Source organism: Notothenia rossii, assembly GCF_949606895.1.
Source record: "Notothenia rossii genome assembly, chromosome: 7".
Lineage (NCBI taxonomy): Eukaryota > Metazoa > Chordata > Actinopteri > Perciformes > Nototheniidae > Notothenia > Notothenia rossii.
In genome coordinates, this window is record NC_136905.1 from 13,915,890 (window position 1) to 13,934,180 (window position 18,291).

At 39.8% G+C, this 18,291-nt stretch overlaps 2 protein-coding genes across 7 annotated transcripts in view; both read right to left on the reverse strand.

Moving 5' to 3' along the window:
• LOC307013173 (uncharacterized protein) overlaps positions 1-8,389 on the reverse strand; it is a 158,340-nt gene extending 149,951 nt beyond the window's left edge. For all 4 annotated transcript variants that reach the window (XM_079640440.1, XM_079640439.1, XM_079640441.1 and 1 more), the window contains exons 1-5: positions 7,583-8,389; positions 6,092-6,147; positions 5,384-5,676; positions 4,095-4,368; positions 3,842-3,870 (exon numbers count right to left, since the gene is read on the reverse strand). In XM_079640440.1, the coding sequence (XP_079496566.1) occupies positions 3,842-3,870; positions 4,095-4,368; positions 5,384-5,676; positions 6,092-6,113 (618 nt within the window). In that variant the 5' untranslated portion in view covers positions 6,114-6,147; positions 7,583-8,389. The remainder of the gene's footprint in view (positions 1-3,841; positions 3,871-4,094; positions 4,369-5,383; positions 5,677-6,091; positions 6,148-7,582) is intronic.
• A 1,276-nt stretch (positions 8,390-9,665) lies between these two features.
• Positions 9,666-18,291, reverse strand: part of LOC307013174 (uncharacterized protein) — a 28,843-nt gene continuing 20,217 nt past the window's right edge. For 2 of the 3 annotated variants that reach the window (XM_079640443.1, XM_079640444.1), the window contains 7 exons: positions 18,023-18,237; positions 17,693-17,946; positions 16,579-16,698; positions 15,616-15,772; positions 13,954-13,998; positions 11,401-11,448; positions 9,666-10,466 (listed from right to left, as the gene is read on the reverse strand). In XM_079640443.1, the coding sequence (XP_079496569.1) occupies positions 10,201-10,466; positions 11,401-11,448; positions 13,954-13,998; positions 15,616-15,772; positions 16,579-16,698; positions 17,693-17,946; positions 18,023-18,237 (1,105 nt within the window). In that variant the 3' untranslated portion in view covers positions 9,666-10,200. The remainder of the gene's footprint in view (positions 10,467-11,400; positions 11,449-13,953; positions 13,999-15,615; positions 15,773-16,578; positions 16,699-17,692; positions 17,947-18,022; positions 18,238-18,291) is intronic. The other variant, XM_079640445.1, reaches the window with a different exon arrangement.

The following is an 18,291-nucleotide window of genomic DNA, read 5'->3' on the forward strand; positions in this document are numbered from 1 at the left end:
TACCTGGCTGCTAAATCCTAAGAACTGTTACAGGATTTGTATTTTGAAAAGTATTTCTTTTTACTTTTATTTTTTTATTATATTTTTTATTATATCATAACTTAGTACTTTTTTTTTTTTAACATATGTAACATTAAGCTGTCTGTGGCTCTTTCCTGCTGTGACGATGCAAATTTCCCCACTGTGGGAATAATAAAGGTATTCTGATTCTGATTCTGAATGGGGCAAAAGAGCAATTTCTCAGATTACGGATAATTTTTTGTTTACATCTCGTCAATTTCAGGCCCCGGCCACACGAGGACGCATACGACTAAGCGCATAGGATTAACGCAAACGCAATCGCAAAAAAACTTCCGTCCACACGCAATGTTCACCGGATAGTGTCTGTCCACACCGTGGATGTATAGAGTGGCGAAGTAGCCTCCCCTTCCGGTGGACCTCCATGGGACCTTATATCGGAAAAATAATGTATTGAAGTCAATGGGGAGAAAAAGATTATCTTTCGATCCCGTTTGAATTGTGCCACGAATTACACATATGATGTTTGTCAATTTAAAAGATAATTTTGCAAGTACATTTTTTTTAAATGTGTCGTAAAACTGTGAAGTTACACATTTCTTTGTGTGAAGCGCTCAATGAACTACAACTCTGGTCTTGCACACGTCACCAACACCAAGATGGCCGTCACGTTGGTACATTTCACCTCTTTCTTTCAGAATGAGGCGAAAAGTATTAAAAGAGGTGGAAATCACCACAAGTCTGGGCATGTTGAGAGCAAGGTTATATCTTTAGATGTTTTGTTTTAGCCTATGTACTGTATGTCTTAATGCTCTTATATGTGACTTCCATGAAACTAATATTTTATATCTTCCCAACAGACGAGCTGACAGGAAACCTAAAACTCTAACAACCACGCCATTGCAAAGGCGAGTAAATGTAAATTTAAAAAAAATCACAATTTTTTATTTCTTCTTCTTTCTTGCAGTGAGGTGAAGCTGACCTTGCACTTGGTGCCAGTAAGGATGTTCCTCACGCAGGCTGAATGTTTCTCCTTCCTTACTGACACAGAAGCCCTTGATTTGCAATGCTTCACTAATTGTCATTTCCCTGGCTCCGTAGGGACACTTTACCTCCAGCACAGCGGAAAACCCTACCAGACCATCTGGAGATGCCCCCAACATTTCTGATAGGGAGAGCCACAAATCTGACTCATGGACCTGCATCTGGGTTGCAGTGGTGAATGCCCTGACGCCCTCACATTCATTCATAGTCCCCCACTGTACAGACAAAACACCATCAAGGGCCTGTTGTTGCCCTAGCACCCTGGCAATAAAGGAAGCAGTCACACGCTTTGACCTCAGGACAGCTCCAAAGTTGCTGGCAGTCAACCTTCCTTTCCTGAACAACTGCCAGTTTGGGTTGGTTCGCTGACCAGTGGTAGCCACCTGAATTGCCCTCTGTTGCTCCTCAGACAATGCCATGCTTGCCACAATTTCCTCAGGTCCCTGATGCCCAACAGATTTGATAATTTCAGGAACAGTAAGTGTTTCCAAGTTGCAGTGTTCCTCTTCTGGCTCGGGGGAGAGAAGCCAAGAAATTCCTGAAAACCTGCCCCCGAGTCTGTCCCTCAGCCAGTCACGATCTTCGGAGGTGGGCTCTCTTGTGAGCGGGTTAAATTAGTTATTGGTTTCAACAGTCACATTAAAACAGTTACTAAATCAGCTTACTATCACCAACATCAACTTATCTAGGATTAAAAGACTAATGTCACAGCAGGATTTGGAAAAACGTGTCCATGCTTTTATCTTCAGTAGACTGGACTACTGCAATGGTGTCTTCACAGGTCTATTAGAAAGCTGCAGCTGATTCAGAACGCTGCTGCTCGAGTCCTCACTAACACTAAGAAAGTGGATCACATCACTCCTGTTCTGAAGTCTTTACACTGGCTTCCTGTGTGTCAAAGAATAGATTTCAAAATACTGCTGCTGTTTATAAAGCACTGAATGGTTTAGGCCCAAAATACGTTTCTGACCTCCTGCTAAATTATGAACCATCCAAGTCTCTCAGGTCTTCAGGGACTGTTCAGCTTTCTGTCCCCAGAGTCAGAACTAAACCTGGAGAAGCAGCGTTCAGTTATTATGCTCCAAATATCTGGAACAAACTCCCAGAAACCTGCAGGTCCGCTAAAACTCTGCCTACTTTTAAATCCAGGCTGAGGACTTTTCTTTTTGTCGCTGCTTTTAATTGAACTATTCATATCTTAGACTGCACTGTAACTTTTATCCATGTATTTTTGACTGATTTGAAATGCCATTTTCTTAATGTCTTTCATTTTTTGTAAAGCACTTTAAATTGCCTTCTGTTGAAAATTGCTATAGAAATAAACTTGCATTGCCTAATAAAGATTTCATGTGACACATGCAATTGATTTGTTGATGGGAATTAATGTGAATAAATTAACTCTAGGTTAACGGTACTCTTGCTATCACTACTCACCGACACTATAAACCTTGTCCCTCATGCTAGCCCTGACAACACCGGTAAGCACGCCTTCATCTAGGCTGCACTGTTACGTGTCCTGACTTGTAGTGGTTCTCTCCTCTATCTACACTCTTCTTGTCATCTTTGTAAAACGATATCAGACTGGTAATTGATACAGCCATGACTTCTAGTTAAATTCAGTGTGGCTAAAATGAAAAGCTTTGTTAAAATATGCAAGAACGCGAAATTCAAATACAGCTTTATTGTCAAAAATTCGACATGTGTTATAAATCCATAAATATCGAAATATCGGTTCCCACAGTGTGACATGTATACATAAAACAAAACAAAAAGGGCCTAGATAAACGTGGTACACATTAAACAAAACAAAAAGGGCCTAGATAACCGGGTATACAGTTTAAAATGTTAATATATTTAAAGTGTTCAAAGTGCAGTTTCAGTGCAAGTCAGTTGAAACGATCTTAAGTTGGCGTGACGTTGAAGTCGTGCGACCCTGCTGCTGTACTGGCTTGTAGTTCGTTTATAGCATAACGTTAGCATTTTGCTTCTGGCGACTAGATTTATGATTCAAAAATTATAAAAGTAGGGTTGACATGTGGAGATTATCCGGCTGAACAAAACGTGATCCCTCTCTTAAATGTGTGTCAACCACAGACCTTATTTCGAGCTATTTTCCAAAATCCTATGGAGAATTTGCATTGGTTTTTCAAGAAGGAACCGGAAGAAGTTTACTTCCGGGTTTTACGACGCGTCACTGCGGTCCTCTATTGCGTCATCATTATCAGAAAATGATCGGCGCACACACTGAGCCGTTGGACCCCCCAGAGCGTTGCGTATGCCGTTCTATCGACCTTGGGACCATACAGTCTATGCTTGGGACCCGTTATCGTTTCCGCAGTTGTTTACTGTCATATTCGGTCGTCCTCGTGTGGCCGAACGGTCTATATGACACTAAACAGTAACGAGGACGCAAACGACCGTTTTCGTCCTCGTGTGGCCGGGGCCTCAGTGTTTTAAAAGAGTGGATGTGGTTAGAAAACATCAGGCGTGATACGCACAACGTATCAGTACACTTTATATTGTTCATCCAATTCATCACAAAAAAAAATGTCTTTATAAATTGGGTGTTTGAATCATGACTTTATTTGACCTCCTAGGTAACTCTTTCTTTCAAAGGTTGTTCAAAATTGCGATAAGCCTCTTGATTTTACAACAGAGTGGCTGTTTAACAAGTTTCATCTTTTTTTTGTATAACCAATACTATATAGATAACATTAACAGTTTTCTTAATCTACTGAGTCAAAGCTGCAATGTGTGAAATTGATGGGACATTACTCACGCTCTGGATCAGAGAAGGAAGCGGTTCCTCTGAGGATAAAAAAAATAAGGAAAAGGCCCTTTTCATTTATTTCATCCCAATGTGACACACTAACCTCCTCAACAGTGACAATATAAGTATTTGTATATCCACTTAAAGATATTCTAACACTGTTCAATGGCTTAAGGTACATTTTGTATCGGAATATACATAAAATATATTTTTATGAAATAGAAATGTGTATTTTCACATATTTCTGTCTGTTTTCTCTTACCTTTGGTTCCTGAGCTGATGTCTGACAATCTCTGCACCACATCAGTCCTGTTCATCGTCTTTAAAACCGTTTTGGTCATATTCACACACTTTCCGCCGAACGTCTTCACCATCAGATCCACTGTTTCATCTGTGTTTGCCACTTTGAGTTGCCCCCTTAGGATCAGTGGGAAACGTTCCTCTAATTCAATGAGTGACTTGAAGTGGTTAAGCTCATCTGAACTCAAATCATTCAATGATTCAAGAAGTATCTTCTGAGCCATCATGCTTTCAACCTGTAAAGTTTAAAGGAGATATCTTAGAGTGTATGCAGGATAGGATGTTGGTTATGTGTGTGATTCACATCCAAGATCAGAGACTGATTTTCTGCATTTCATTTATTATTTATATCACCAAGATTGACTTTTAGATTGTATTCAAAACTCGATTTACTGCATTGCGGTTGAACTGTATGCCTCCACAAAAAATGGCAGTTTACATGCATAGCGGTCCAAAATGTCATATCTTTATCATTAATCATTTTAATCCCATGGCATTTTTCCACCAAATTCAAAATGAGTTTATTTTTGTTCTCAAGTGGAGGTTTGTCCCAAATCTAAATAAATAGTTGTTTGGTTAAGGAAAACCCATTCTTCCACACAGGGTCCAATGGGCAGTGGATGATTTGAAATGTTGTCAATCATTTTAAATCATGTTTGAAAATAATATCAGGTTACAGAATATTGTTTCTCAGTGAAGGATGTCCTCGTCGATTTCAGAAACATTTACCAGATCAAGGTGAGTTAAGATAACTGATGTTGTTTTAAATGTTTGGCTTAGAGTGCAGTCATTAATATTTTACTCTCTATTGCATACACCTATTGCATCTCAAAGGCAGTGATTATATGAGCAGCACACCATATGATATCCAAACTTTCATTACAATTGTCACAGAGGTGATCTCTCGGCCCATAGATCTCGGCCTCCGTTACGGGTTGAATAGCTTCATTGTTGTTGATTGTGTTCACCTGGTGCCCTGTGTTGTCTCCTCCCCCCTCACCTGTGTCTTGTTGGTTGATTAGTCTGTGGGTATTTAGGCTCTGTGTTTCCTGTTTGTGTGTGGGAGATCCTTGTTGCTGGTGACTGTGTTCACATGAGACAGTAAGATTGAGGCTGTGTCATGTACCACAAGGAGTAATAAATGCCCACACCGGGTTATATTTGAACTCTCTGCCTCTGCCTCCTTGCTTGGTCGGGCCGCTCAACGGTCAGTCTCACAACAATCCTTTTCAAAACTAAATATGTACTCACCTCCATGTCTTTCTTATTCTTCTTATATTTCTCAGAGTTATCAGCAAGGTCATCAAGGAGATCTGACTCATGTTCTCTCAGCAGTTTGTAGAATATCTCTTTTCCTCCAGGTGCACAGACTCTCAAAGGTCCACTTAGGAGAGCCCTCATCTTCTCCCGAGGGCCATGGAGGGATAGGATTTCCTCATAATGTTCTCTATTGATAACTTTATATGAGAACAGTCCATCCAGAATCGGTCCAATGTTTTTTACTCTCTGGACTACTGCTAAATGATGTTTATCCACAAATAGCTCTGAGGAAAGAAAAGGCAAAGTGGTTAGCTTGGACGTATGCATCACGATATATTTAATAAAAAGTGGTAAAACCTCATTCATCTAATATTACAAAACTGGAAAATTACCTTTTACTCTGAATGAATTACTTCTAAGAAACTGAGGAGCACATCTCTGGTAAATACAAGTTTAATGTGGTGATTCTGCATGATTCTTTGTGAGGAAAATTAAGTTATACAGATCCATGGTCCGGTAAAAACAACCCAATAACCAAATTAACTGATTAGTCGACAATATGCTATTGAGTAAGTAGAGTGAAGAATTTCCTACATGAGAAAACAGAAGGAAATACGTTTTCCAGTCAGATTCTGCTTTTAAACTCGGCTTGTTGTAGCCAACCTTAACTCAAACTAACAGACTGTGTACATGTAATACCTGTGCACCTACCTTCCTCCATTGTGTTTAGATCAGGTGCTGCAGAGGATCAGGAGCTGTTAAAAAAATGTATTGTTGTTAGACTTTACACATACCTCTGTTATCTCTTATAAATGTACGAAACAGAAACAAAATGCTGTCTTTCTTTAACGGTCCCCACACTAAGAAATGAATAATTAAAACTAGCTTAGGCTACACTACACATTGTGAGGCTCAGTTAATTACAACTCCAAATGTTCAGCCCAAGAAAAAAATAAAAATAACATGAAGACGTGTGAATCAGAAACAGACAATAAAGCCAATGACAAGTAAAAGCTACAAGTAAAGTGAGAGGCTCTTTAAGAACTTCTCATGCACAGCGTTGAGCCATCATGACACTTTAAAATCAGTTTGTGCAATTTAAGGAACCATTTTGAGATAAGTCAGTCCAAATCTAAAGATGCTCAATTTACAATGATTGATATAAAACTATTTAGGAAGTTATTTGAGAAGCTGACACAACAGATTGTATTGCAATTGTGTTCTTTAAAAATGGCTCAAACAAGTAGGCTACTAATTCTCCAAAAAGTTACAAATAGATGTTTTAATCCATGTATTTAGGTTAAAAGCTTTACATCCCAGGAAAAAGTCATTTCCACGCAGCACAAAGTTCACAATACAAAAAAAGTATCCTACGAAGTTTTTTGTTTTTTTTCCATTACATGAAACCTGCCTTACCAGTTTCAGACGTATTTTGAAAACTAGACGTCAGGAAACTAAACCCTAACAAAACGGAATCGTAAGATGACAGTGAGGCAGTTATTAAGTGAATGTGCGACTGAATAATATAACCAAAAGGTCAATTTGACATGACATGAGTGCAAAGAAAACGCAGAAAGGTTAAGATAAAGTTTTTTAAAAAAGCGCCGGACAAACGTTGTGACTTCTACTCTACCTTGTTGCATTAGTTGTTGGAGTGTAAATCCTTCCATCCATTAATGTTCAATAACTGCAGGACATTGTTAATCTCTGTTTAAACGAGCTTGTCGTTTACGTGTTTACTCTCGTTCAGTTTCCAGAGGACGAAGTTAAACGTGTAGGCTGTGTCCTTTTCTCTGAAGTCACGTGGTTCTCTTTACTCCTCAAACCACCGCCCTTTTGTCTGCACATTGTTAAACTCTTTAAACGATCAAAATGATATTAAATTATGAGGGATGAAAAAAATATTCTGCCATACATTCTTAAAGATATTTTTACTGTAGGAATCAGTACTAGTTAGACTACTCCCACAAGTGCTATGATGAACAATTACTGTGTACTGTACCTGAGTACTCCACTTTCAAAATTAAAACAATAGAAACAAATTATACAGACTCACAATATGTATCATACTCAAGCCCGGCTTAACCTGCCATCAGGCCCTGTAGGCCCCCTATTTAAACAACAAATCAAAGTCATTTATAGCCTCGGCAGGCTCTGTGATCGCACTTCTCCACTCTACTCTACACGCGCCTGGTCCTCTCCTCCATATGAGTGACGTATCGGGCCTCCCTCATGTATTTGTCCGGTTGCCGTTGGCTCCCCTCCACGTAGCAAGTCCTCGTCGTCCTCTCCATCTCCTCCAACAGATAATGTCCCTCCTGTCTGTTTTTCCTTTCCCGCTACTCCATCGCTATCAGAACCAGACGGCCTACTTGTCTCCGAGGCCCCGCGGCCGGCACCGCTACCGCTCGGTACAGAACTCATCTGTCCTTCCTCCTCATCCTGGCCTACAGGTTTAAAATAGCCTGTAAGCTTCGGCATTTTTTGTAACAGCTGCTTGTCTCGAAACTCCTTTTCCCTCAACAATTTCCTTTTCCGAGCGCCACTCAAACTTTTTCTTCACTCAATCACTCGCAATTTGAATAAGTCACATGTGAAACATATTCTCATACTGACGTGTGTGTGTTTGTGTATATTTGCGTTTGTGTGTATTGTGTTTGTTTCCCGGGGAAAACCCTCACGAGAAACACCGGCTGTTGTTATGCCTGCTGTGACGTTAAGTTACTCCGTTCTCCGCTTGTAATTATGCCGTTACAAACTTCAAAGTTGTATTTATCATCTGAGTTTGCCGAAACAAGTTTAATATTCTGAAAGCCAAGACTTTGTTTTTTTTAAATCAGATGAAGACAAACTGTAACGGACCTTGCTGTGTTATCTATGATTACTATACACCTTACATTCATAATTTCAGTGGAGGGAGGGGGGGCGGCGCTGTGGAACAGCAGAGTGGCGAGGGAGAGCTGTCGTCTTCCCTTTACAAACTTCAAAAATGTATTTATCGTGTGATTTTGGAAATAAAAGTTTAATATTCTGAAAGCCAAGACTTTGTTTATTTAACTTTTTTTTTTAAAAACACCCGAAATAAAAAATAAAAAAAATGGAATTTTTTTTTTTTTTTTTTTTAATTGGCTCATGATAGGCCCCCGATCTCCGTAGGCCCCTGGGCTTCAGCCCAGGTCAGCCCGTGCATTAAGGCGGCCCTGATCATACTCAACATGAAGCTTAAAACAGGCAGAGTTGTCTTTCATGATGAAGCCGTGAACTCCTTTATTAAAGAAGAGCTATTGTGTACTGAATTTAACCAGCAAATACATAATATGCACTTTATATACAGGACTTTTAAAAACAAAGTGACATGTGCTTTACATTGATAAAGCTTAATAAAAAGCCCAACCATAATATTAATAAAACAAATAACAGGATATATTGGAAATAAAATGGTAGCATTAATAAAACAAAATAAAAAGCAGTTTTAAACAGTTCATTGCAGAAGAGTATTTTAAAGACTCAGTCGTTACACAGACATTACATAGCTGCACTTTTGCTTATATAACATCTGGGGGTGCAGTGGTGAGGATGGAGGGATGGGTTCGACTGGAGTGTAATACAGCATCACTTCAGAGGGGAAAAACACACTAAAATGAATCCTTAAAAAAGCAGGTGTAACTCAAAAGAGATGTCGCATCCCACCTTTTTATAGACACTGTATATCTGATTGAATTCATGAGAGAAAAAGAAATGTAATGCCCTACATCCCACACGTGAATTTACAACTGAAATGAGAAAATCTAACATAACACAAACACATTACATTTCCAAATGTGTAGTATTGAACTCCAACAGGCATTCTCTCAGACAACTCCCTAGGGCTACAAAGGCTTTATATAACTTGTTTAACTCATGCAGCAGCTACTTTTCAAGACTCCTAAACAGACTGGATATCTAAACATTGCTGCAGTTCCCCTTTAAATGTATAAACTGTACTTTCATCACCAAGTAAACTGCCTCCCTTCATCCAAACATACAAGAAGGTAAGGCTAAACAAGTAGTTCATAGAAATTGAGGTTGGTTAATAAATCAATGTTTGTGGATAACGTCAAAAGAATATACCTTCTTCCAGTATCCCTCTGAACAATCAGTTTAATAAATAATAAGAATAACATGTAAACATTCAAACAAATCTAGGAGGAAAGCGACGTTCCTAAATCTGTTAACTTCATTACATCATTATGTTTGCTTCAAATTTTAAAACACTCTATTCACTCGACATGTGTAATATTTATAAGAGTTTATTGAAAACGTATTTCGAAATAGAAAACATTGGCCTCCAAAAGTAAACAGATTTTCATGAGGGAAAAAACAACAAGAGAATCCTTTAGCACATAAGAGAATAATCCAAATTAAAATCTGCATGCAAAACCTAAGGATAATCATTCATGATCAAGCATCCTTTAATCTATAAAAAATAGGTTAAAAGCAGACTCAATCCATCTGGGATTTGCTGGATCAAAACATTACATGTCAGGTGAGAATGCTAAATCATTTCTTACATCATTACATTACATGAATGACTTACATGGTTTGCTGACTCAGGTTTTAACCTTACAGGAAAACGTATACATTTTATAAAATATGACTGGTCCAAGTGTAAAAAAGAGCTATGATTAAACATGAAGGTGCAAAAGCTATATTTGATAGAACCCCCACAGAGACATTTACATTACTATTTCCCCATTGGAATCGTTTAAGATGCTTTCTTTCTTGAGGCACAATGTACATTTAGTCTAAAAATGATTTCTCCTCAACATTCACTTCTTTCCCTTTAGCTCCTCAAAGAGATATTTCTCCTCTTTCTCAAGGATTCTGTAGAATACTTCTTTACCACGAAGCCCTGCTGCATTCAGGGGACCACTGAAGAGTTCCCTCATCTTCTGCCGAGAGGTTGGGATTACCAGGATTTCATCATAAATCGATTGTGTGATGACTTCTTCCTCAAGGAGCTGATCCAAAATGTCTGCTACGCAGTTCACTCTCTTAGTCAGCTCGGTTCTATGTTTATCCACAAAGTGCTCACCTGAGGAAGGAGGGAATAATGAGTAAAGCGTTGACGATGCCATGAAGCCAACTTGATATTTCTAAGAAAATGATTAAATATTCTATAACAGTGACTTCTTTATTTTCAATACAGTGGAGGAAATAAGTATTTGATCCCTTGCAGATTTTGTAAGTTTGCCCACTTACAAAAAAATTAACAGTCTATCATTTTAATGGTAGGTTTATTTTAACAGTGTGAGTAAGAATATCAAAAAGAACACCCAGAAATTGACATTATAAGATTAAAATTGATTTGAATTTAACTGTGGGAAATAAGTATTTGATCCCCTTGCAACAAACAAGGATTCTGGCTCCCACAGACCGGTTACAGAAGTCCTCTTCCTTTAAAAAAGTACTCCTGATATCAACTTGTTAACTGTATAAAAGAGACCTGTCCACAGAACCAATCAATCAGATTCCAACCTCTCCACCATGGGCAAGACTAGAGAGCTGTCTCAGGACCTCAGGGACAAGATTGTAGACCTGCTCAAGGCTCAAAGCTGGGATTGGCTACAAGACCATCAGAAAGCAGCTTGGTGAGAAGGAGACCACTGTTGGTGCGATTATAAGGAAATGGAAGAAACAGAAAATGACCATCAATCACCCTCGGTCTGGGGCTCCACACAAGGTCTGGCCCCGTGGGGTATTGATGATCATGAGAAAAGTGAGGTATCAGCCAAGAACTACAGGGGAGAAACTTGTTAATGTTCTCAAGGCTGCTGGGACCACAGTCGCCAAGAAAACTATTGGTAACACACTACACCACAATGCATAACATCTTGCAGCACCTGCAAGGTCCCCTGCTCAAGAAGGCACATGAAAGGCCCCTCTGAAGGTTTCCAATGGACATCTGAATGATTCAGAGAAGTGGCTGATCCACTGAGATCATAAACCAAAATCAAATGTGCACCCACCGTCTACCATGGTGTATTGAGGTGTCTCTCCAGCTGAGGGTCTCGCAGCTGAAACAAATTGAGGGAAAATAAATATTGCTTAATGATGGACAGGTTTAGTCTTTATACTTTTTTTTTCATGCACACAGCAACATAGCATAATACGGTCATTCAATGTGTCAATAATACATGCACTGTCATTGGTTGCCAGTTTAATAGAAGACCTAAAAGAATAAGACTGATGTTATTATATTCAGCAAACTAAAAATATTAAAAGCAACAATGTGTTACTCCACGTCTCTCAATACTGTTCAGCTTCCTAAATCTATGCTACAACACACCAGCTTGTGTCCAAGGTAAATCCTATCTCAAGTGAATGAGTTGGGGCTGGGCCATATATGGATATCATAGTGAAATCATGATGTCAGACTACACTTTGTATTACATTTTGGAAAACGTCATATGTTGTAGTCAAGTCACCAATTCACGAGTCCAAGTCTCTCTCGAGTCACCACTCTTCGAGTCCGAGTCCAAGTCCGAGTCACCAAGGAGTGTCTGAGTCGAGTCCGAGTCATCATTACCTGTGTTCGAGTCCGAGTCCAAGACCGAGTCACCTAAGAAGAGTCCAAGTCAAGTCTGAGTCACAAGTCTTCATGTATTAATCTTCGTGGATATATGTGTTGAAATGTAGCTGCTCCTCTACATTGCTTTTATCCTGTCATGTTATACTAATCTGTCTATTGAACTGCTGTGAAGCGAATTTGGCTACAATTCATGTAATAGGTGCTATACAAATCTAAAGCTTATTACGAATATTAATATTATTATTATTATTATTATTTATAAATAAACTATATTTAAAATGAGTTACCTTTTATAGAAGTGATTATATTTGTATACCATTATTTTCCTATGGTAAAGTTTTCGTTTTGTACTTTTATTTTGATAGTAATAAGATTGGGAGTCTTATTTTGAAGGAACTTTTACCGGTTAAATCGGTTTACTGATGAAGATTTAGCCCCAGAAAGCACATGGCTACTTAGCATGCAAAATGACGTCATTCTGCATGTAAAAGGAGAACTATCATGCTATATTTGAATAATATATTGTTGGGCAATACCTATATAAGGTATATTTATAAGTTTTCTTTTTCAAAATACCAAACAGATCATGCATTTTAGCCATGCCTCATTTCGCTCTATTTTGCTCTCCTCCACCCTGTCTTTGCATGCGCTGCAGCTGACCACGCCCCCCAGCAAAGGAGGGGGCCGAGTTACAAGAGTCATGTTAACATGCTGTTGCCATGCCACGGCAACCTCTCATTCGCCTGATTGGTGGAGAGTTGGCCATATAGGCGGAGCTCCTCGTCACTGACGTTGAGATATTTCAAATCTGTATCAGTCTGGATCAGATCCGTTGCAGCCCCGTTTTTAGAGATTTTGGATATGGATGAAAAAAGAGAGGGTTGAGTTCCCTGACACACCGGGGACTCATATTCATGTATAAAAGACGTACAAAGGTGCATTTTGCATGATAGGTCCCCTTTAAGTATAGCCATGTGCTTTCGTGTTATCGGCTCAATCTTTCTTTATTGATTAGATCACGTTACTCTGATGATAGTGTTCAAGACAGCCTATATGTCTGAACTCGATCCTTAGAGTAATGTGTTACGGAGCCTTCTCTTCAATATTCTTTCCACATAACGAGCATTTTGCGCTGCTCTTTTCCAATGTGGAAGCAGAATGTGTGAAACCATACAGCACGATGAGGGGTGTGTCTCAAGACATCTCTAGATCGGAATGGCGGGGCCCAGTACGTGAACTCGCCAGGATAGAGGACATCAGACTCCAGAGAAAATTTGCTCGAGTCCGAGTCCAAGTCGGCGTACGCGATTCACGAGTCCAAGTCATCGTGCGCGAGAATTCACGAGTCCAAGTCCGAGTCGCAATCAGTGCGCGAGTCCGAGTCGAGTCACGAGTCCCGAAAATCGGCACTCGAGTCCGAGTCCAGGACTTGAGTACTCCATCTCTGATGTCACTTACAGCAAGTGTCTTTTCCTGGTTTAAGTGCCTGCATTACATATTTTGTGAAAGCACCAATAATCAACCCTACAATTTTGGTGGAATATATTTGACCAGAAATATTGTGAAATTTGATTATGTCCATATCGCACAGCCTTAAATGACTATGCACCATAAGTCACACTATTTTTTTTAACTGTACATCAACATTCAGTGTAAAGACAGTGTCGTTGTCAATGTGAAGGGTGCAGTTTGAGGAGAAATGTTAACCTGCTAATTCTGTAGAAAATATTCCCATTTGCTGGTCTATTATTTTTCACCCATAACCAAGCTGCAAACCCTGCTATATCTCTCCAATGTCTTTTGTGTAGGGCTTTTAAGTCTTTGTGGACTAAAGACTTTTCGCTCTGGTGGAAAATAAATAGTATCCTTTTCAAGTCTTCTATTTTATAATAGCAAGAAAACCTAATATAAGGCAAGGCAAGTTTATTTATATAGCACCTTTCAACACAAGGCAATTCAAGGTGCTTTGCTATGTAGATAAACAACTCACTGTCCCTTGATCCATTTTCTGAGGACGGTCCACCCGTAGCTTCCACTGCAAAATAGACAGATATGGTTAGCAAGAAATATGACGGATGACAATTTGACATACACGTTTAATGTAGGACACACTAACACTGCATGCTGTGATTGGCTGTTTAAACTGGGAGCTTGATTGTCCTTTCTAAACATTACAATTGCACACAAGGGGATTATGGTACACTAATTAAAACATTATGTTAAAGGCAATGTATGATAATAATTTGTTGGGTTTTGTAATTCCTCTCTTGTGCATATATTGACATCTTGCTCTTCCAAAAGTGTACTCAGTGTGTGTGCAGTTCAGCTGGCAGAGGTGTTCACAGCACACAGACATCTTCAACAAGTCCCTGCTGCAGTCTAGTTCCTGCATGTTTCAAACACTCCACCATTATTCCTGTCCCCAAAAAGACTAAAACCACCAGCCTCAATAACTACCACCCAGTGGCACTCACCTCCATCATCATGAAGTGCTTTGCGCTGTTAGTCAAAACATTCATCACCTCCTCCCTCCCTGACTCTCTGCCCCCCCTGCAGTTTGCCTATAGAGCAAAACAGGTCCACAGACGACACCATAGCCCTCATGAAAGGAGGATGTGGCTCAGTGGATAGTGTGCTGGCAAGTTCGAGTCCTACTGCAGTCAGCATGTCGTTGTGTCCCTGGGCAAGACACTTAACCCCAAATTGCTCCTGTGGGGATTGTCCACAGTATTGAGTATGTAAGTCGCTTTGGATAAAAGCGTCTAACAAGTAACATGTAATATAATGTAATCCACACTGCCCTCTCACACCTGGACCAGAGGAACACGTATGTGAGAATGCTTTTCACTGACTACAGTTCATCTTTCAAAACCATCGTGCCCTCCAAGCTGGTCATCAAGCTCAGGGATCTCAGGCTCAACCGCGCCCCTCTGTGACTGGATACTGAACTTCCTGACGGGCAGACCCCAGGCAGTGCGGATGGGAAGCATCACATCCTCCACCCTGATCCTCAACACCGGAGCCCCTCAGGGCTGTGTGCTCAGCCCCCTCCTCTACTCCCTGTTCACAAACGACTGCGTGGCCATACACAGCTCCAACACCATCGTGAAGTTTACTGACAACACGACCGCCATCGGCCTGATCACCAACGGCGACGAGTCGTCGTACAGAGAGGAGGTCGAAACCCTGATATCTTGGTGCCAGGATAACAACCTCCATCTCAACATCACTGAGGACCTGACATGGACTCATCACACTAACACTATCACCAAAACAGCTCGACAGCGGCTCTTCTTCCTCCATTGGCTGCAGACGTTCAAGCAGACTCTAGGATACTCTGAAACTTCTACAGATGCACCATAGAGAGGATCGTGACCTTCTAAAGGTGCACCATAGAGAAGATCCTGACGCACTGCTTCATTTACTGGTATGGCAGTTTCACCGTTTCCACCAGGACGGAGCAGCCATCCATGGAGGACCTCTACTCTCAGCGGCTCAGGAAGAAAGCCCACAGGATTATCAAAGACCCCCATCACCCCAGCAACAAACTGTTCTGTCTGCTGCCAAATGGCAGGCGGTACTGCAGCATCAGGAAAAGAAAGAAAGATAACTTTTTTCACATGGTGTACAGGAAGTAATAATGCCCACTGACCTTTCAGAATCTCATAGCTCCATACTTCATACTGTGAATTGAGTTTCCCTTTGTTAAGTTGTGAGAGTGTAAGGTCGAAGTCACTGATTGGATTCTTAAAGCGCACATCAAAGAATATTGAGCGTTGGCTTTGGCTACTATTGCTGAGGGTTATTTTCTGTGTGAGAAGAAAAAAAAGAGAGAGATGACAAAATGAGATGTGAGGGTCAATATTGAATAAACTAAAGATTTCAGTTGTTAAAAAAAAGTGAATTTGTCACATGGCCAACAGAAAATAGGATGCTGGTTATTTCAAATGGAGAAGTCCTTATTGTTGAACTTAAGTTTGATGGTATATACAGTACATGCCGGTTTTTGACTAAGTCCACAATTTGATATGCCACTGTTAAATTACAAGAATCAATTTTCTCACATTCGCTCCCCTAGATTAACAGATTTTAGCTCCAGAACCATGGCTAATTCTTCTGTCTGTATGGCATATCTTATTATTATGCGTTTATTAAACAAGGACAATGCATAACAATACATTCATTATAAAAAGGGAAGAGATGATGTATGGTATAATTTAGCTATTAGCTCAGTTCCATCTGCAGTCCCTGGGTAGATAAATACATACAAATCAACAAAAGAGCAGATCTATCAAATACAAATACCAGCATATTTTACGCTCAGCTCGAAACATATTCCAATGCCTGGTGGTTGGAAATTAAAAAGCTGATGGTGCAAAGGCAGTCCACCTCAGTGGGATGTTTAAGTCTAGAGGAGATCTTGACTATTTGTGAGTTCCCTTGATATTGATATATTAAACGTTAGCCATTTTGACATCTCACTGAAAGGTTAACACAGGTGTTATTTAAAAAATGAATAACTGTCCCATTTTAAATAGTGTCACATCCATTCTAGTCTAGTCAGCATTAGCAATACCAGGAACCTGGCCCAATTTACTGGCAATTCAAACTGTACCTCTGGGCGAATCTTGGCCGTTATGCCTGCTGTGAGGTTGAAATCTTGGTGCATTTTCAGGTGATTGTTTGGGCGTGGCGTTAGGATGAATTTGTATTCTTTATTGTCCTTGTCGATTGTCTGGAAAAAAAATTAAATCTAAGCACAACCCTGCTTCAAGTTTACAGTAAGAAACATCTGTGTTTAAAATACATTCATGAAACAATAAGGTTTTAACAACAGAGTATTAGGGTCAGTATCTAGAAAAATAAAAGTTTATTTTAGATTTTGTTATTTCAGAATGGCCACTGAGGAAAAGGTCATGATAAAAAAGTCATACCTTCGAGAAAAAATGTCTTTAACGTTTTGAGAGGAACTAAATAAGTTAGATCAAACCAAGCTGCAGCGTCATCGACAATTACCACCGAATAGGTCTGAGGCACGTCTGTGATTGTATTTAACATTTATAGCAACACGTGAAACAGTTAAATTGGCTTAAATGCTTTGCTGTTTGAAGCAGCTCAAACTAATGATATCTCGCTTGATAAGTATTATCAGCGAACACGTTATAACACAATGATAAGTATAAGGTTATATGTCAACCATGTATCGATCATTGAGAGTCATATTGCAAACATAGCTTCTAGCTTTGAGCAGAGCTAGCTCTGTTTGTAGGGACTTGGCTTGGCGACCAGAGGGTTGAAGGTTCAAGTCCCTGAACGGATAAAGTGAAGAGTGGGGACTGATACTTTGTGAGGTGGCAGTTGGTCTCCTGGTCATGCTGAGGTAACCTTGAGCAAGGCACCAGAGCCCCACACTGGGCACTGTAATATAGCAGTCAACTGCTTCTTGTTTAAGGATGGGTTAAAGGCAGAGACTAGAATTCACTGTGTGCGGTGCTGTGTTCCTGTTTGACGATTGGAAGTTGATTGTATTAAAATCCTCCATTTCCATTTCATACAATAGGACCCTTTTCAGATAATATTTCCTTCATATGTTTACCCTCACTTATGACTTTACTCTCATAACAGGACTACTTTAAGAATTAAAGATGTTATTTTCACAATTTAGCCCAAATACTCCATTGTAGGTTTTGATTTCATTTTGAATGTGTGAAAGTAAGATATTCAGTCACCTCTTTAAGAGCAGGATCGAGCGGGGTCAGGTAAACATGAAGAACGGTGCAGGATGCGTAGGCTTTTGAATAAATCAAAACGTTACAGTGTATTTTTACTGGAAAGCCCATTTTCATCAGGACGGCTTTTCGAGAGAAAACTGGTTCAGATAGCTTGACATGGGACGATGTGACTTCAGACACTTTTTCCACAACATCTCCACAGTCATCTATGTGCAGGACTGCAAACTTTTGCAATATTTCAGGGATGTCATCTGCATAGTACAATAAATGAATGTGAATAAAACAATTGTATTGATTATTTTGATATTTTCCTCCATGATCACTTACCTATGCAGATCCAGTGTGGCAGGTACACTTCAAATAACTTCCCAGAAATCACTGTGATGTCTATCAGGGGACCTGCAGGCATGTATTTCATCATTTCCATCCTCTTCATGGGTTCCTCCGAAGAGCAAAACTGGTACTTAAAGCTGACCTTTTCCTGACAGACCCAGCGCAAGCCAGAGACACTGCATTCAAAGTTTCCCGCTTCAGACTTTAGGCTAAAATATCATGAAGAAAATACAGAGTTTGTATTTGGTAAACAATGTAGCATT